Genomic DNA, 20,596 nt, shown 5'->3' with positions numbered 1-20,596 from the left:
GGTTTCTGTACTATTCAGCTTTACTACTACTTATTTAAGAAATGGGTTTGTATGTAGTGAATGATAACTGTTGTAGCAGTTGTAGCTGGTTCAAAATGTGTTGTTGCCAATGTAAAGGTAAGAATATTAGCACTAATTATTTGTGCATGCCCCATTGTGCTCAGAGACGCTGTGGGTGCCACATCCCTGGAAGTGTTYAAGGCCAGGCTGGATGGGGCTTTGGGCAACCCAATCTAGTGGAAGGTGTCCCTCCCCATGTCAGGGAATTGGAACTGGATGATCTTTTCCAACCCAAAACGTTCTCTGATTCTCTGATATTTATCACCAAGATTAGTTGCTACCCAGTGAAACTGTTWTAGAGCCTGTGACTGTGGGGGAAATTTTTCATCTGTCACTGGATGATTTCAAGTGTTAACACTAATTATGGGGACTTCAGCATCTCCTACACAACAGAAATTAGAAGATAAAGCTGATGGGTGTCATCAGCATATCTGGAGACAAATCTCTTAGTTTGTTTTTCAGGCATCTCTCTAAGTGTCCCTTGTATACAAAAGGAGTTCAACTCAGAAGTATTGATGTAACTCAACTGAAATCTTAAAGGAAGAAACTGCCCAAAATATTGATAAGCATCCCCAGGTGTGTCAGAACATGTACAAAATCCAATATCCACTCCATGCTTATTAGAAAAAAAATGAGATGTTAAGTTGGTTTTATGCAGAAGTAGTCATACATTGATAGTGATCTGTGTCTACATTCTTGCTCTTGCAGAAAAGGCTGCTGGGTAGGAGTCTGGTTGCAAAGAAGGATCCAATTGTCAAAACAAATTACAATTAGCAATACTGCACTTTTACAAGCAATATCTACTCTGCTTCCATTTGAGTAATACTTGGAGAATAATTAAGTGGCTAACATTTTTGCAGCTCTTTTTGGAGCCCACACAAATGAGCTGGCTCATCTATTATGACCTTTACAGCACTGGAGGTTTGTGATTTTTGTCACATATGTGGAGTTTGGAGAGAGGCTGTTGCATTGCATCAGACCATGTAGCTAAGAGCAGATACGAGGAAAGTTTAGCTGATGAGATCTGTGTTAAGTTTTGGCAGTACCTGAAAAAAATACTTTCTGGAAAAACGCATTTATTTGATTTGATCACTGAATGCCTTTTTCATTAGTTTATGTTTAAAACACTTAAAGCTTACAATTTTCAGAGAAAAGACAAGGATTTAACAATAATGTTATCTTTTAATTGGTCTTTTTTTGGAGCAGTTGGTAAATTGTGGTGTGTGATTAGTTACTACAGTGATAAGTGCTTGTTGATRTCTTGCTTTGGTTTGCTTCCTCTCRTTGGGACCTTTTGGGGCTTTCTTAAGTAATTCAGGACAAGTTCAAACTGGATCTTTCTRTATCCATCTATATACAGCAAGAGATTGTCTCTAGAAAATTCGTAACACTTTAAACCCCCTGTTTTTGTCATGTAGCCATGTGCTGAAACCAGTAATTGGAAACAAGSTTCATACTGGTGAATGGCAGGACCAGTATAATTTGAGCAGAGAGGGAAGGACAGGAAGGGWGGTTTGAGCCACTTCTCTGTGTCCAGAATCAAGTGGGTTTGGTAGTCTGCTCACTTCTGAATGAGACCAGCACTTGATGCTAATCTTCTCTTTTGGTTTTATTTCACYGTGGCAATTATAGGTGTTTACATTGCTGCAATTTCAGTAGGATGCAATAACTTACTAGCTGTCTAGTCTGTGTTTATTGTATATCCAGTAAAGTCTGGATTTTACTGTGAGGAAAGCTGATACTGCTGCTGAACAGTTGTAACTTTGTAAGGTGCTATTGCTCTACTTCATTCCATGGGGTCTGTAACTGGGACTTGASCAGAGGGCAAGTGTGTTTTATAGTATAGATGGCAGTAACTTCTGTTCCAGGGTTAGAGAATGTATAAATTGGTAAGTGAAAGATTTACTACTTTTAGTCCCCTGAAGCCAATAAATCATCAGTGTGTGTTCCATGAAATAATTATTCTCRYATCTGACAAYACAGGCAYGTGACTACCAAGCATTCAGTGCACCCATTTGTGTGTATAACCTCCAATATTTTGTATTTCACATGGATTATTTCTTTAATGTAAGAAAATAATTTCTTAAAATAAATGGAGGGAGGGGTTTTTGTGATGAGTGCATAGTTTGTGCATGCTCTAATTGCCTTCAAGCTCCTCTCATGTGTTTGTGTTGTGCAAAATATTGTAATGGTTTAAAACATTTCTTCTCTGGTATATTATTTTTGTGTATGGGTTCTGGTAGTGGTAGGATATGGTATCTTTTAGGGCAAACTTCCTACAAATGGTGTGACATTCTAAACYTCCTGTGATATAAGCATGAGCAGTTCATTCCAGTTGCAAAATGCATCTCCTTTAGATAATAATGTACTTGAAGGGATTAATAATATTCGATGATATATGCTGATATGTTAGTGTGATGATCAGATAAATGCTGATATATTAGTGTGATGATCAGTGTCTTGAACCACTCTTTTTCTTTTATTGTTGTAAGGTTGAAATAGAAGTTAGTGATGTTTTTTACCCGTCTTCAAACTGTAAAGGTTTGAGGGGAACGGGAAATGTATTTGATGTTTTGGTAGCCCTAGTGGGCTCAAGGGGCAGTAGCATCCTCTGTGCAAATGYGTGCCTCTGGGTTGATGCTGATTTCTAGAAAAGCTAAATTTAATATGTGTTTAAAGCACTTTCATGATTGGCTTCTTGACAGTAGTTTTGTGTTAATCTAAAAAGAAAGGTTTAGGTGTTTTTAAAACCATGATTTTCACATGTATTAGCAATAAGCGCCTCAAATATTCCTAAGTATGATTATAGTATGTAGACTTTTGTGTACAAACACATCAGGACAAATGCAGAATCACAGAATGGTTTGGGTTGCAAGGGACCTTAAAGATCATCTGTCCTTGCCATGGGCAGGGACACCTGCTAATACACTCTAATATATATTGTATTTATGCACACACATGTACATAAATATATACATATCTATACAGAATAAAAAGACCCAAGGTTATAAAGAAACAATTAGTGGTTTATCTAAATATGGACCTGCCAGTTTTTATTACCTCATAGATAAATAGCAAACCTGAATCTACCACTATCCCCACTGCACTGTAGTATAATTTCTGGTTTAAAATTTAGAAGCTATTAAAACAGAACATGGTCCCAAAATAGAAATACTTTTCACTGAGAAGAGATCAGSCTCTTGAGGGTTGAGGAGAGGTGAAAGCAGTGTCTGTCTGTGTGAACAGCAGTGGGAAATGTCTAGCAGGGAGGACTGGCATAGGTCAGGGAATGTCAGCATACACCTTTTMTTATCTGGCCCTAATCTGTGTGCACGTGCAGCTATCCAGTGGTYTACAGCAATTAATGGTCCATTGGGAGGGCTCACCTTGTCTCCACCCCAATATTAATTTGATTTAATATGCTCAGCTGGAAAAGTTTTCCATTTTTATACTGGTATGAATAGCTACCAGTAAATGTACGTCTTAGGAGGGAGGGTGCTGCAAGAATTACCTTCTCTGAATGTGAAATGATACCTGTAAGTACAAAGGTCTGTCTGTGTGTACTGCAGAGATGGAAGGTGAGCTAAATCCATGGGCTCAAAAGGAGCCTGTGGCTTTCATGGAACTGTTGTCACCACAGCAGCATCACAGTGTAGCCACCATGAGTGCTCTAGGATAAGGRAACAGAGATTACTGCTGCTTTCTTCAGCAGTACAGCTTTGAACCAGGTTGGTGGTTTGAAATTGCAGGCTGGGTTCAAAGTAGCCATATTTTAGCAGAAAGGAGGAATTATGTCTGGGCTGCCTATGTAGGGAATTCCACACTGATTAGTTAGAAGAGCTGATGTTGCATGATCCGGAGATTTTCATCTTGAGCATAAGCTTCAATATAAGGGAATGCAGCAACATGAAACCTTAACAGGGCATATGCCAGAAAATCTGCTGAGAATAAGGAGCAAGGAGCTTTTCTCGCTTCATGTTATTTAAGCAGATTAAATATGGTGGTTGTTCTGTGTTCTTCCTCCTTTTTTCCCTTTTTTTCTTTTTATTTTTTGTGAACACTGATTTTGCATTATTTTGAACGCAGTGCAGCTTGTCTCCAGAATGACCATTTTCAAGAATACATCTTTGTTCAGMTAATAAGGTAGAGAATTTGTGGTGCAGGTACTTTTAGTAAATGATTTCTCTTTCCAAAATGCCTAAGAGGGTGAGAAAATGTTCTTCTGTGGAACTTAAAAAGGGTTCCTGCAAGATGATATCATGGAAATGAAGAAAGAACATTTGCCAGGAGTGGGTGGTAATAAGGAAGAGTTTAGTAGGTAGGAGGAGTGCAACTGAATACCTAGCGATTGTCACAGAGACTCCTTGCTCTCTAAGACACTGAAATTTTCAATAATATAAATATATACCACTTTTAGTGGAAGATCAGATTTTGTGTCTTCTGTGTCTAGGCAGTTAAAATATTTAGTATTCTAAATACTTGAAATTAAAATTAATGGATACTGCAAGAATGTGTTTCCACCTAACTAAGAAAAGTACGGCTGTTCCGGCCTAATTTAACCTGCTGAGAAGGTAACATTACTYGGGAATAATGATTGAATTGAACACTGAGTGCAACTTATTTCCTTTACAGCAGAGTGCAGCTAAAAATTATCAGCAAAAGATATCTAAGAGGATGTAATATGTTTGGAAACAGGCTATCTCCAKTTACATRAAASAARCAAAACAAAAACAACCAAAAAACCCCAACACCCAAAAGSACCCAAGCAACCCTAGATAACAAGTTTTGTGTACCAGGTATATAACTGTGTTTTGTTTATAGTTTTGGACTATGAAGAAGTCTTCACGTAAAAAATTGTATTTGCAAACATAAAAATAAAAAATTGGCCTGTGATGTCATTCTGACTTAGATCACTGGCTCCTTCAGGCTGTGGATGTCATCTTTGTGTATTGCTTTGCTCAGTGATTCCTCTTTTAAAATAATGAATGTTCCCTTCCCTCCTGCTCTCACATTAGTGATTAAATCTAATTCAATAGCAAATCCAATCTGGAAGATTTTTCTAGTCTGCTTGTCAGAGTCTTTTAGATTGATAAYTTTAGGAAAAAGTTTCCTGGAGTTTTTGTATTTGTTTTTTTGTCCTGAGTGTCCAATTTGCTTCAACACTAGACCTTAGTACAAAGTTTTATCTCTGAATCTCATTAATGTTAACCATTGTCTTTCTTTCAAAATRTTGGTTTCAAATTCTTATCCTGTGTTCAAACCCTCTGTAGACAAGTGAGTCATTATTTTTTTCTGGTCATTGAAGATGGAGAGAACTTCAGTAGAAATGTATGATAGCAACTGCCTGACGTAGCAGGCAGGCAGAAGCAAAAGCTTTTGACAGCATTTGCAGAGGAATCAAAGAGAAGCACTTGCTGTGCACTGTCTTGGAAAGGAACGCAGAGTTCCAAATATTTTATTACATTTAAAAATGGTAACTTTTCCTGGCGAGATACAAGTCAAGTAAAACCCACTATTTTACTGGGGAGCAAAAGAAGTAATGATGTTTGCAATTCTTAATGTTTTAATCCATTGTTCTACTGTAATTTAAAAAAAAAACAAAACAAAAAAAAAAAAACAAACAAAAAACCAAACCAAGAGATAAATAGCATAAGAAGGCATTTACATAGCTTTTGTGGTTCCAAATGTTCTAGTTTTAGCTGCCACGGAACTGGTTGTGTGATTTGAGAAAATGGTCATTTCCCAATAAGGAACAGAAACACTCCCATTTTATTTTGTTACAGATTATCATGCATTGTTCAACCATTTTGCATGGKTAAAATTGGGCCACTCCAAAATAGAACTATTATATATTAATTGGATTCTCTCTGTATGGATTCCTACTGTAAGTGGGAACACAGAAGTGTTTGGAGCTTACCTGTGAGCAGTACCCTCATGTTTAACCATCTCTTGTGCTTAACATTCCAGTTGGCCTGGAGCTCCTGATGTGGTTTTCTGGAGCTTCTTAATGCCCAGTGCAATATTCTTCATTTATAGAATCATAGAATGGCTTGGATTGGAAGAAAAACTAAATATCCCTTAGTTCCTACCCTCTGCCATGGACAGGGACACCTTCCATAAGACCAGTTTGCTTAAAGCCCCATCCATCCTGGCTATGAAMACTTCTAGGAGTGGAGCACCCTCAGCTCCTCTGGGCAACCTGTGCCAGTATCTCCCCACCCTCACAGTAAAGAATTTCTACCTAATATCTAATTTCAGCCTACTCTCATTTCAAGCCATTCCCCCTTCTCTAGCATTCCATGCCCTTGCAAAAACTCCCTCTCCAGCTCTCTCACAGACCCCCTGTTTTAGGTACTGGARGGTGCTMTGAGGTTTTCTAAGGCTTTCACTGTCAAAACCATCTCAGTTTTGACACTGAAAACTCTGCTTACAGGGAGAGTTTTCACTCAGTGTTGCTGGTGATGTCCCTCTGTGTGGAAGTACACTCTGCTCTAGGAGCAGCTGATGTTCTGCTTTGTTCTGCCAGTCTCCAGACCCTCAGGAGCTCCAGAGTTTAAGGTTTTTAGATAACATTGCTCATTCCTGTGCAAGGATCTCTGCAGTAAGAATGGTGTGGCATTTACCAGCTCCCATGCTCAGCTAGGCTGCTAAGTGGTTCTGAGTTCTAATCTCCAGTGATTTGAAAGTGAATAGGATATGGCAAACACTGCCAGCTTCATTAAAATTTGGAATTATTGATCTAACATTACCTAGGTGTTAGGAAATTGCCTGTGATCTAAGTGGGGAAAAAATACAGGACACTGTTAAACTTTTCTGAGCGTGATTAGAAATCTAATCCTCAATTCATCATTACTTAATGACATTTTCTGCTGGATTTTGGAACTATTGCAGAAAAATTGGAATTCTTAAAGATGTAATCTTGAAAATGCATATTTGAATATTATTATAACTAAATATTCCTTTTAGTTACATTATGGTGCACAAAATCAGRTATTATTCCTTTATTTTGATTTGCTACTTTTCATCTGCTGTACTTTTAGAGTTATGTTGTGGAATTTGGTGCAAGAGGTTAGTGTGGTAATTTGTGTCTGTAGTTAGAGCTCCATTACTATGGGAGAACCACAGCTGTTAACGAGTAATTTAATTGTTGTAGAAACTATGGGGTTAGAGTAGAAGCATCTGCTGTTTCTTGTTGGTTTATATTTTTTTTTTCCAAAGTATAATGCAGTTCAAATAAATGCTTCATCCTTTGCAAAACTAAAATAGTGTTTTTCTTCTAGCATTGTAACTATTGCTCTACTCTGTTGTCAGAGCATTTTCAGTTCAATTCTTTAATTCATCTTGAGGATGTTGAATAACCCCAGATCTTCCCATAGGCTGAATAAGTTTTACCTGYAGATTTTTCCGGCCTGTGAAACTAATTTTGTGGGTTTCTTTTTAGTTGTTWAAGTATATTCTGGCAATCAATAAGTAAATATTTAAAGTTTCTTTACTTCTTGYTGTTGTAGGCATTGGATCAAGACAGAACTGCACTACAGAAGGTGAAAAAATCTGTGAAAGCAATATATAGTTCGGGGCAAGGTAAGACATTGTTTTCAGTTCTACATGAGAAACAAATAWTTTAATTTCAAGTTTGAGATGTGTCTTGCAATTTATAGCATAAGAGATGCTTATCTCTTATATCATAAGAGATGCTTTAGGAGTGTCAGGACTTAAAAGTTTTCTTTCTTTACTCCTGATTATACAGGAGATTATTGTGCTCTCTGGTTCTTTTACCTTCATATTCCTTCTCAAAGTCCTCTAGGAGAATTCCAATGGGCAAATTATCCTGCTGTCATAATATTTCAAGCAGTTACCTTCAGCTAGAACAATGACAAAAAAGTGTTCTGAACTGAATTTGTAGAAAGCACTTACAAGTGAAATAAGATTTAGAAGTTTAAAAGTTTAAAAAGTTAAATAAATAATAAGAAATACCTACAGGTAGATGTTTTTGTTTTGTCAATATGTGCTCTTCCTTCATAATGTTATGAATTTCCCTTCTTACCTAAAATCTACATGTTGTATTTTTCTTCTTACCTAAAATAGAGTAGATACATAACTATTTTGCTTGCTTGAAGACACTGTTGATGTTTGACTGGAGCTATAGTAATTGCACTGATGAGGGGTTATTTGGCTGGAATATGAGTGGATAATCAATTTGAATGCAGTAACAAATGATCATCGACATAAAAATTCAGTTTTAAAAACATTATAACTCTAATGCTTCCACCCCTGTTTCTCTTAAATTCTAAAAACTGTGTTAAAGGCAGATAGGATAACAGAGCTGTGCAGAGCTGTGCACCTTCCAATAACCTTCTGGCTGTAAACACAGGATTTTAGAAAATACCAGTTCCAATTCCCTGGCAATAATAATCGGTTTAGCAAATATTTTCTGTATACAGAGCTACTTTTGAGTGCTCTTGGTTTCTGTGTTGTCCCATTAACCTGTGTTTATGGAAGTGTCTGGGATTTTTAATTTCTTGCAGATTCTTTGCCAATGTTGGTTTGCTAGCACCATGCTTTAATTAGCTGTTCTGTAATTTCAGTATATGATAAATGTTTTCCCACTAGACTATGAAGCCTGATAAAAAGTCAGAATAGATTTGTTGCGTGCGTATTTAGTTTTATGCTTTCAGAATTATTCAGATGCTCCAAGAAGCTTTTCTATTTGAAAGTATTTACTTAAATAGAGTTTCAAAACTGAKTTTCAAAACTGATGAAAACTGTAGAACATGCTAAAGGTGTTCTGCCTATTTTGAAATATATAAATGGTACTAGAGTTCACCTATAATTTGAGTCTTGTGATAAAAATAATATTGTTGTCAGYTGATGAACTAGTTGTATTGAATAAAAGCAGTAGAATGTGGGTTAATGGTTTTGAGATGCTCTGCTTGTGAAAAGGAGTAGACATGGGCATCTGGTTTTTAATTTTATTTTACGTTATTTTATTTTTTTTTAGCAAGCCTTGTTTCAAAGGTACAAGTTTGTAGGAATTCCTTTGGTTCAAGAAAGCATTATGCATAATCCTCTGGCTCCCCCTTCAGAATGCTGCTGTCACAGGCTCTGTTACAATGGTAGAGTCAGTTCATCCAGTGGGTGATAAACTGGGATTAGTAAAACCAAGAAAAAAAAATGTGTTATACATGTGAAACCTTATAAAAATAAATGTAAATATAAAGTGACTAAATTAAAACTCAAGCTCAATTTGCCTCCTGTTCCAAGAAGAATTACTTGGAGAACCAGCTATTTTCTTCTCTTCAGTGATGAAAATGGATTTTGTTGATATTTAAGTAAAACRTACCAGAAACAGCTGTAAAATGAATTGGGGTTTATCAGTTCAAGAAARTATTATGTGGCTATTTTTGTATTTCAAAAGAAGGCCTCTAACTACATTTTGAGAGCTCAAAATTGGACTTTCATTCTACAAATTTAATTGTTTGCTAAAAGTTAAGATCATGTTTAATTTACTWGAGTAGGAAAAGTTGTTTTAGAACTCCCGTGCTTCATTATCTCCTTTGAGAGCTCTAGCTGAACTGTTGAGAAGGGGTTATTCAGGGGCAATGGAAATACTTTCTTCAGTTCAGTAATCCAGTTCATACTCTACTGAAAGTCATAGGATTTTTTGGGTTGTATTGGTTGTTTTGTTTTTGCTTTGTTTGCTTATTTGGGTTTGTTTGTCTTGGAGTTTTGTTTGGTTTTGGGTTTTTTTTTGGTTTTGGGGTTTTTTAGTTTGCCTGCCCCCCCCCGCCCCCACCCCTAAAGAACATTTGAACTGTGGCAGTGACACACTTCTTCAGTGTCTCATGTTTCAGGAAGGCTGAGTCCTCTGGTGTGTTGGTTTGTTCCTCTGAATTATGAACCACAAGGGACTCTGGTCTGTTACAGAGAGCTTTAGGGTCACCCAAATACTTTTTGCTCTTCCTGCRCATCCCTCACCCTTTTATCATATTTACATTTAGAGCTACTGCTSTGGAGGTGAAAACATACCAGCACAGAAACGTARAAATCCCTTMGAAAGTTCCCTTCYCTGTATTCATTTCTGAAAGTACTGTATGGRAAAGAACAGTATATGAATTCCAGTGAGACATTTAAGTGGACACGTCTTTTTCATCACTTCCTCCTTGCCTGATTTGCTGTTTACTTCTGGCATGATGGATTGAATCTGTAACTAGGAACCCATCTGATGGCAGTAGTGCTTGAATTTAATGGAGAATCTGTTCTGACTTCCTTTCCCCTAACATTTGTATTGAATTGTAGCAGAAGTAGATTGCACAATTAGTTTTGTTGTATATTTTTTCAATAGCTCTTTTTCATTACTTCCCTAATCAAAGGGATTTAATCCTTAATAATCAAAAGGGTTCATACAATGGATAAATAAAAACATAAAATCCATACAAGACCRAAGGTACTGAGATGAGTCAGCAGTCCACATGGTCTCCCTCAATGTTCAACAGCAGGAAGTAGAAATTTGGTGCAAAGATGGAGTGTGTTTTTGTTTTGGTTTTTTTTTTTTTTTAATTATTATTTTGTTTAGCACTTGCTCAGCTCACAGTGACATGAAGACCAGGGATTACCATGAATCAGAAATGGAAATCTTCATAATGGACTTCTACAATTTATGTTGTCCAAGGAATTTGAAATATTGTAAATTTTTATCAGTCACAGTTTTGCATCAATCTAGTTAAATGCTCCTGTGTAAAGTTCCCCCGTGCATGTCCATGTTAAATAGGCCTTAAGTTATCTGAGGAGGTTGCTATCTCTCAAAGGATTGGCCTCAAACCCACCAAAATTACTCATTTGATGTGAAATTGAGGGAGCTTTGCGTGTTCTGGGCATGAAAGTTTGTAAGAGGCTTTGAAGTGCCAAAGCTCGCTGGAGTAGAGTCAGAGGACTTTTTGGTGGATAAATCCAAACTTGATTGTGTGGACCATTCTCTCTCTTGAAATAGGCTTCTGCAATGAGTTGTTTCCATTATCACTCACAGCATCTCTCTTCTGAACTCAGTAGCTCTAGGGGGTTTTGAGGTTTTTTTTTTTTTTGGTTGTTTATTTTTTACAGATATTATCACATGTAATCATGCTTACTTTCTCCAAAATGGCAGCATGGCCTTCCTTTCCTAAAACAGGAAAGAGGAGGAGTGAATTTTGGGCTACAGGGACAGGAACTGCACACAATATTAAGGGTTTAAGCCCACTATGGCAATATTTTGATGGTGCACTATTGCATGGTTGGTTTCTTAATAATTTCTGATGTGCCTCATTGTTTTGCTTGGTACTGAATGCCAAGGTGATAAAACTCCAGAGCTTTCCCTTGTGATGTGTAGTTATGCAATGATTTCCTCAAAGTTAGGAGTATTTTACCTCATGTGCTGCACTGCCCAATGCACACTTCATGCATTGGCCATTCAACATGGGATTGACCCAACTTGGGAGCTATCACTGAGGGACCCTGTTGCTGTAGACTCTGCAAAATTAGTGGGGGTATGTAGAGATTTCTTCTTCACTGGTAACCTCCCTATGTTGAGAAAATGAATGCTTTATTCTTTCCTTTCTTCCACACTTTTTTTTTTTTTTACTGTCTTTCCTCCTTGTGAGGCTCCTCCCTCTTGGTTTGCTTATGTCCTTTCCTTAGTTTTAGTGAGGGGCAGAACTTATTGGAAAGCCAGTAATTTAATGTGGACTTCCTCTCCCCCTATGCTTGTTGATCTCCGGGAAKTGGGAATTTTTTGAAGTAAAGTTTTTTTATAAAACCTGTGTTTCTTGTGCAGCATTTTGTAGTTATCCACGTATCCACCAATTCTGTTCTGCTCTGTAGTTCCTACAAATTGCCTGGGGAATATATAAGCAATATTGCTTTGGGTGCATTCTCAGTTCTCTCTGGAGCTTACTAAAAATAGCTATTATATTTGCTTTTCCTTCTTCCTGTGGTGTTGAGGCTGGTATAAATAAGAGGCTTTACTTTGCAACTCTATAGTTTGCCTATTTTATTAATTTTTACGTAGATCTAAGTGGCTTGCCATTGCTCAAGTTATCAGATTTTAAGAATTATACTGTTAGATTTCATATAAATTCTCTGAAGCAGAGAAAAATTTTTCCATGAGAACTTCTTCAAGCATGTCAGTGATGAACAGAGATGCAAAAAGAAGTAATTTGCTTTTCTGGGCTGGCTTATCTCTCAGCACTCTTGTACTGTGATGATCTAGAGAACCTTGCAGACTCAGTGAGATACTCCTTGCTCTGACTCTTGAAAAAGGCTTTTATTTTCCCTTGAACAATCTAATTCCAGACAACATTATTGTTATCAAGTTCAGACAATTGTATGGTGGTCCAATAATTTTTTTTCTATTATTTTTTCATTAGATTTCAGCTGTTTGAAGAATGAAATGAGATAGGATTCTTTTTCATTTCAAATAATTTCTGCTATCCTTTTTAACCTTGCCAGCTTTCTTGATTTTCTAAAGCCTTTCTGAGTCATCTTTCATTCATAAATGCATCTTGGCTCTGACCTTGGTTATTTTTCCTCTGGCTATCCATGGAACAAAGCAGTTTTGTAAGTGCARCATAAAAATAGTTGAAATTTGATCAAAATTCTGAAAGATGATTTTTTTTTTTTTTTACTTAAACACACATGCAGAATTAATTATCAGTAATTTAGACATTCTTCAGGTTTMTTTGAGCATAATTAAAGTATAATCAGTGACAAAAGAAAGTAGTGGTTTTTTTTTTCTGTAAGCTATTAAATTTTTTTTGTGCTTGTGTTCTTCAGTGTTTGCAGGGTAATATATTTGGACAAAACTGTTGTAGAGGAAGGAAATTTTAATTTTAGTGATGCTTTCTAGCTGCAGCATAGAAAGGCTGTCCTTTAACCTTTCTTCGTGGTATTTCTGGTACTTCTTCATGGTCCTTCTGCTCCCTTAGTTAATATGCATAAGTAGACAGGAATTTCACTAAGCTCAGAAGCATATGCTAAAATTCCCACTCTTTTTGAGTGGGAAATAAATGTGGTAATTAATGAATGCTGTGGGTTCCAGCAAACAGTACAAATTCTTTTTAGGTCTTGGGAGTCTAATTTAAGTCTTTTGTATTTATCCTGAGCAAGGTTTATCACAAGGTCACTTCAGGCATAGACAAGTGCAGGTGGCTGCCTGGGAATGCAGAGCAAGGTGGGATTCAGCCCTGGGAGTCCTTCAGGCTGTGCCCCCGCAGAGCTCAGGGTGCAGGTGCTCCCTGCTGCTGGCAAATGCTGCTGTGTGCCATTCCTTCTTCAGCTGCTTGGATCTGCATCTCCAGAGGCCTTCCTGTTATTCCCTCTGAACATAAAACATTTCCTTAATGGACACATTAAAGCTCAGCAGTGAGGGGTGCCACAACWCTGCTGTGCACTGGGCCCTGTGAGAGTTCTCCTAAACTCAAGGTAAATTCTGTGCTGAGTGTTGCTCAGAGTTGAAGGTGTGGGTTGTGGAGGAGATACACAGCTTTCAGCTCAGAAAAGAACACTGCTGTATCCAGCCCTGTTGCCTGATGCCATGTCTGCCATGTCCTASTGGGGTTCTCAGCATGGGCTCAGGTGCTGGTGGCTTTGCCAGATCCATTGGGTCGGGAATGATTCGTGAGGCCCCTTGAAGGGAGCTGTGCTCATCAGTGGGTGCAGAGCCCATCCTCAATTCTGTGACTGTRGCATGGCTCAGGAAGCTGCTGGAGGAGCAGGATGTGTGGTTGAGGAAGCTGTTCTATTTTCATCACAGCGCTGAGCATTACTTACRAAATTGGAAAGACATGAGCCAGTTTTGGAAGATAAATCTTATTCCCTGTATGTGCTGCTGTCAGTGCTCCTGTCTCACTCTCAGGGTTATTAAAGCCTTGTATGAGAACTTGTATCTAAGAAGTAAATATTGTTGTGCCCATTACAGCTTTTCTGTATGCAAAGGAAGGTCTATTAGGACACCAGGAAGTAATTTCTGAGTTTCCATGAGGCACCGACAGTGAGATTAAAGGATGCTTCTTGCCATAAGCGTGTCAGATTTCACATTTTGTGTTTTAGCAAGGCCACATCGCAGATGTAATTTTTCAGCTGTGTGCATTAAAAGTCAAATAGGAAACTGCTTTACCTCCTCAATGGAATATATTTCATCTCCTTTTACAAGATTTACATTGATACTCATGTAGAAATTAAAAATGTCTTATTCTTACGGAGTACTTGCCTTTGTGTGCCTGTGTGTGGTAATTACAGAAGTAAATACAATTCCTTTTACTTCACAGTTAGACCCTGATTTCTAGATTTAGGTGATTTGTAGTCTGGGATTCTTGAGAATTTCCTCTATATTGTTCTAGGATAATGATCTGCTTCCTGCTTCCTCTTTCTGACTGAGAATTTCTTYTGCCTTTCCATAGATAAATGAAACAAGCTTCTTCAGCTTTTTCACTCTCTTTATGAAATAGTATTTTAAAATGCTCTGTGAAACAACCCAATGCTTAAAATCAAATGTTGGGAAATACTGTAGGGTGAAAAGTGCTTCACAGGCAGGGACAGGGGTTCCGTCTTTCTGACCTTCCATTATCCTTCCTTCCCTTCAGCACAGCTGGGTACACTTGTACTGACTCAGGGCTGCATAAGCTAAAGCTCCTTCATAGATAAAGTCCACTGTGTATATTTATGCAAAAGCTTTTACATCAAACAAAATGCATATTTTATTGTTATGTAGTGATTTCCTTGGGTTCAGTGCCAATCTATTTGATTAAAACTGTATGGTTTTCTAAAAAACTTAYGGTTTTCTTGTAAACATACAGCTTGAATTGCAACTCTATATTAGCATATGATTAAATATTTGGTTTTCTGAAGACCTCAGTTTCAATGTCTGATTTTTAGAATGTGACTGATGTGATGTGTGAGGTTTGGGGCTTCATATGGATAAATAAAGATGGTACTTTTTTTTTTCTGCTCTCTTTTTTTTTTTTTTAACAGGTTTTGACTTCTTTTTTTTTGTTTGAGCTTTAGTGCACTGTTGTTTGAGTTTCTGCAATATAGAAGATTGCTGTTCATTAGCTGTTTGTTAATGCCCAAAGAGATTTGTGCATTGTGAGACATTATGCATGAAACTTGCTTGAAACTTAAGTATTTTTTTCCTTTTCTTTTCTTTTGAGTCCTAACTTGTAATTCAGATGCTCTCAGGCAATATCACAACTAAAATAAAGTAAAGCTTGCAGGATTTTGGGGAAAAACATAGTACCTACTGGCAACTATTCTCTCTTTTCCTCCCTCCCTCCCTTTCATTGCACAAAACTTGTGCTGTAGCTGTGTGGTTTTGTGTTTGTGGTTTGCAGAAAAAAGCCCACATAGTAAGGCTAGGAGACTCATTAAATTGAAATATGGATTTAATTAATACGAGTAATATCCTYTAAGAGAGATAAAGGTGATAAAGTCTTTCCCAAAGGGCTGTGGAGGTAACATTTCTATTTAAAGATACTGAAATGGAAATAACAAAAATTATGCGAGCACATGCCGGAAAGGAAAATAAATAGAAGCAGGAAAGACATTTCAGATACAACAGTCTCTCATTCATTCTTGAATCAAGGAATTTTTCTCGCTTTCACTGGCTTCAATCTCATCTTCTTCGTTCTGACCTCTCTGTATGTGCAGTTTGCTATTAAACACATTGAAATGAGTCTTTGGCTGTGCACCAATGCACATTTCATTATCTGGGATAACTCAGTTTACAAAGCAGGCAAAAAGGGATCCTTTGTCTGTAAGATGTTTCTTCTTTTGAACTTGCAGTCAAATTCAGATTTGGTCTCCTTACTTTTATGTCTGAAACTTTTGACTTTTTTGTTCTGTAAAAATGTCCAGCATTTCAAAAGAAAAGTTCACGTATGTGTGAAAGTTCCTGTTGTGGGCAGCTCTAAATTCTGATGTTGTTTACAAAATGAGCACATGTGTTTATATTGTTTCACTGATGTATTATTGATCTTAGACGCTGTTAATAGCTACAGAGCTTTCTTCATTGGTGTGTTACAAATTCAACTTGCTGATTTGAAAGAAGCAGATATATGTTTACTTCTAAATAGTTCTTTTTAATCTTAAAAATATTTTTATTTTTAGTAAATATATTGATTTGTGGGTTTTTTCAAAGTACTGTTTGTTAGTTTGTTGCTAAGTTGCATTAAGTTGTAAATTGCAATTGCCTACAAAAAACTTCTCTGACTTTTGATTTTTCTTTGCAGATCATGTTCAAAATGAAGAAAACTATGCACAAGTACTAGATAAATTTGGAAGTAATTTTTTAAGTCGGGATAATCCAGATCTTGGCACAGCTTTTGTAAAATTTTCCACACTTACTAAAGAATTGTCAACTCTGTTGAAGAACCTGGTGAGCAGTTTCAAACTTTCTTTTCTTTTAACCTGTTTCAGAATAAAGTGTAATACAAGAACTGCATGATCATGATGACTAATAAAAATTTTTTGAGTTATTTTCAATTGTTTTCAAAAACAAAACCAACAGTTTCTACAGAGAGGATCTCTAAAGGCTGTTATTAYATGATCTCTGTGTTTGATTGTTAATTGGTAGTTAAGAGGAAAAGTCTAAATGTTGAGGCATCACTTGAGTCATCATTTTCAAGTGATTGATGGTGGTGTCTATCTCATGGACCTTAGTTTTAAAACATCCCTTAACCTGGAATTTTTCCAGTTAAAAATACAATATCATTAGTTACAGCTGTTTTGTTTTACCACAAAAAGAGAAACATTCATGTTTTGGAAGAAAAAGAACAATCAGAGGAGCATGCTTAAAAGGTGTTAACAGTCCACTCTCCCTGTGGTATATGAAGTATTCATTGCATAAATACCAGGTTTCTGAAGGTGGTTTAAAAGTTGGTCTCATTTAAAATTTGTCTTAGACATTTTATTTCTGAAGGCTCCATAATAAAACTACAATCACAGCAAATATCTTTGAACGCTGAAAGTAATSAAGCCACGTTCCTTATGAAATCATATTTCATGGGCTTGATAGCTGTTATATTCAKGAAGTCATAGCTTCAGTTTTACATTTTTCTTATAGTTGGACTTATTTTCAAGCTTTTTTGGTCTATGAAGTACAAGTGGTGTTTACAGACTTTCCCTTCCACAACCATGACTGCTGTAGGTCACACCAAGGGTCCCTGTAGCAATGTTCCCTGGCTTTGACAATTGCCCAAGACTGAGTCTTGCTTTGCTCTGTAGAGACTTCTGTTATTCTGGGTTATTTTGACTTTCTCTAATTTAGATATAGCACACAAGTAAAAGTATTTTAAAATGTGAATTAAAGTGCTGTTTAAGGACARTTTGAGATTAGAACTCAAGTTTTTTTGAAAGCTTTCTGGACTTTGTCATTCCTAGCAGGGCATCCACAGAAATTTTAGATCTATTTCAACTAGCAGACAAAAASTCAGTGTTTMTTTATTTATTTATTTTAATGTAGTGCTGATAAGAGGAAAAAGCACTTTAAGAAGCCACACTTTTCCAAAACAACATTATGCTATTTCAGCTAGATTATGAAGCATTATTTATCTAAATTTTTGTTGACAGGATTTAAAATAGACTGTTCACTAATTTACTTCATTCATCAGTCTCAAATGGAAAACAAACTTATTTTACAACTGTCTCAGCATTTTAAACCCACTTATTTTTCTCCCTTCTTCTCCATGAGATGAAAAAAATTCTGCTTTGTTGTTCTTAAGCATCATTCTGTTTAATAAGATTACACTGAAAGAAAAAAAGGTGTTTATAATATCASAATAGAAGTTGAGGTCCATTGAAAAAGCAGTTGAGAGGAGGACTCTGTAGTGTCACTGATAAAGGCCCACAGTAGGTGCTGAGACTTATGGTGATAAAATTAATTGGAAAAATGGCAGGAGTTATTAACATGAATGGCAGGATAATAGGTTTGGGGTTTTTTTCTTTTTTACCTAGAGTAGATTGTTGATGCCTTATTTAATAAAGGTACAATAAAATAATGAATGATCTTCAAAGACATAAAGATGAATAAGGACTAGAGCTACACAATAGACAATGAAAAACAATYCTTCATAAATTTGGATCCTTTTTGTTAAAGCTTTGAACTTCAATCATGATTCATCAAAATTTTCATATGAATTGTGATATTATGTTTATTTCATGAGAAGGAAGGTACAGAATAACTTTTCTTCTTTGTCAATTACAGAATGACTACTTTTAGAATGTTATTCACTTACTRTGAAGTAAAACCAGCAACTTTTATTGCAAATACAGCTTTTGGAAAGCATGATTTTGAAATGATTGCTCAGCAAACAAGGACAAGAATATAAAGCATATACATTAATCATTTTGACAAGACTGAATAAGTTGCTGTGCAGTTCTTAATATTAACTRTTGATGTTATCACTAAATATAATGTCTGAAACTTGAAATCTATAATATAATAATCGAGTTGTGAAATAATTGTGTTACTATTATCTTACAAGAGGGACACACAATGGTCCCYTCTGTAAGATTTTGTAAGGGTAAAACATTGGGATTGGCCACTGCCAACTGATCTATGCATTCAGCAAACTGAGTGTTCCACTAGGATCAGTTTCTCTRTTTTTTTTAATTCTCTCTCCTTTCCCATTCCAGGTTTCATTCTTTATGCAATAATTCATTATAATAGTGCATTAAAAAGATTTATAAATACTTATGTATATGAAAATGAGTCTGTCAATATCTTTACATTGATCTAGATGAGGTTTTAGAAGAAAATTTTTGGCACTTGCAGATTACTTCTTTTGAAAATTTACATGGTGCTTGCCTTTTTTCAAGCATTTAAAGCCTCTCTTTCTTGTAAATGTCCTCAGCTRACCTCTGCAGGCAAATCGTCTTTTGTTCACAACCCTCACTAAATTGTCATATATGTTTACATCTGTTAAGGACTTTTTCCCCTTTATTTTGCTCTGTACATGAGACTGTTGTGCTTTATCAGATGTGTTTCTGGTTCATTTAGGCTGCTGTTTTATCAAGTCTTCAAAAGGTGAAATAAATGATTCAAAATCCTTGCCATATTGGAGTAATGCACTGCTATTTAGCTTTGTTTTATTTTGTTTTGTTTCCATAGCTGATACACTAGCTGCCTACTGTTCAGTAATTTCAAGCCTCATATTAATGGCTTGAATTGATCATCATTAATGGATACTCCTAGAAAAACAAAAAAAAAGCCTTCAGTGTCTTTTCAATATGTGAGGCGTTTGAGTGGAACACTAGACCTGGAGGACCTTTTTGAGTGGCTGTTTTGATATTTTTGTCAATAATCAAATAGGCATGAGCTCAATGGGGTGAAATCTAAACTCAYGAGAGTTTAAGGAGCTGTCAGATTTGCATAATCGACAAGGATTGGACCAGTGTTCCCAAATAGTTGGGAACTTTCAAAGAGTTTTGGTGACTCTATTGGCTCCTTCTATTAATGGTTGAATTAACTGGTGCTTTTTTGTTGCCTGCCTGTGGCACAGCAGGTCCTTGTTCCTTACTCAGGGCGCTGTAGGAGACATTTGTATCCAAATGTTTKCTTCAAGAGGATCAAGTTACTTTGAAGTGCTGTTAGAACTTTGCTTACGTATTATTTTTTAAATTCTGGATTTATGACACTTTAGGTAAACGTTATATTTAAGCATTACAGTTTGTCTATTTTTGATGCAAGCAGATTCTTCCCAGGCTTGAATTTACTCTTAATTTAGAAATGTGAGGTGATTGCAACTTGATTAGTGAAGTTCAAAGACTTACTGGCAGTAGTTTGATAAGATCATAATAAATTGTTTTGAATGATAATGTTTTTGTTTTTAGCTCCAGGGTTTAAGCCACAATGTTATTTTCACTTTGGATTCACTCTTAAAAGGAGACTTGAAAGGTGTTAAAGGGGTAAGTGTTGAAAATTAAGTTTTTATTTCATGTTCATCTGTCTAGTGGCTGTTTTTSTTTCACTCATGAGATTATTTGTTATATTGCCATTCATTAATATTCTGTATTTAGTCCCAAGAACAAAATTGACACGACTGCAATGCTTCTTGAAAATTTAATTGTAAACTCCTGTGTTAATGTGCACAGGAAAACGATACTTTACAAGATACAAACCCAATATTTTCTTCCAAGTGCTGTCTGAAAAGTTTTAAAATAAAACAGTATTTTTGTTGCTATTTATTACTTGATAACTGTGAACACAACATTTTCAAAATGTTCTAACAAAATTTTCACTTTCCTAAGGACCTCAAGAAGCCTTTTGACAAAGCCTGGAAAGATTATGAAACCAAATTGTAAGTATTTTTCTCACACTTTGCTTTGTTTTTTGTGGTCTTGTTTTGTTTTGTTTTGTTTGGTTTTTTTAATTGCAATTTTTTTTTTAAGTTGCCATTGTTATTAGAATGATAGAATTATTAATTGTGTATCCCAAAAAGCACACAAACTGGAGAACAGAGTTGAAGGAAGGGCAGTTTCATGGCTCAATTAGTTCTGGAGACTTAAAAGA

General features: G+C 36.2%; 1 protein-coding gene across 1 annotated transcript in view; it reads left to right on the top strand.

Annotated features, from left to right (window-relative positions):
* The first annotated feature begins 60 nt into the window (after positions 1-60).
* The window catches only part of ASAP1 (ArfGAP with SH3 domain, ankyrin repeat and PH domain 1), a 78,695-nt gene continuing 58,159 nt past the window's right edge, over positions 61-20,596 (top strand). Inside the window, exons 1-5 of the mRNA XM_057367574.1 lie at positions 61-117; positions 7,569-7,641; positions 16,317-16,462; positions 19,918-19,992; positions 20,335-20,384. Of these exons, the coding sequence (XP_057223557.1) occupies positions 61-117; positions 7,569-7,641; positions 16,317-16,462; positions 19,918-19,992; positions 20,335-20,384 (401 nt within the window). The remainder of the gene's footprint in view (positions 118-7,568; positions 7,642-16,316; positions 16,463-19,917; positions 19,993-20,334; positions 20,385-20,596) is intronic.

Source organism: Malurus melanocephalus, unplaced genomic scaffold (assembly GCF_030028575.1).
Source record: "Malurus melanocephalus ecotype Western Australia unplaced genomic scaffold, MMel_1.1 scaffold_3, whole genome shotgun sequence".
NCBI lineage: Eukaryota > Metazoa > Chordata > Aves > Passeriformes > Maluridae > Malurus > Malurus melanocephalus.
This window is presented reverse-complemented; position numbering and strand designations above follow the sequence as displayed.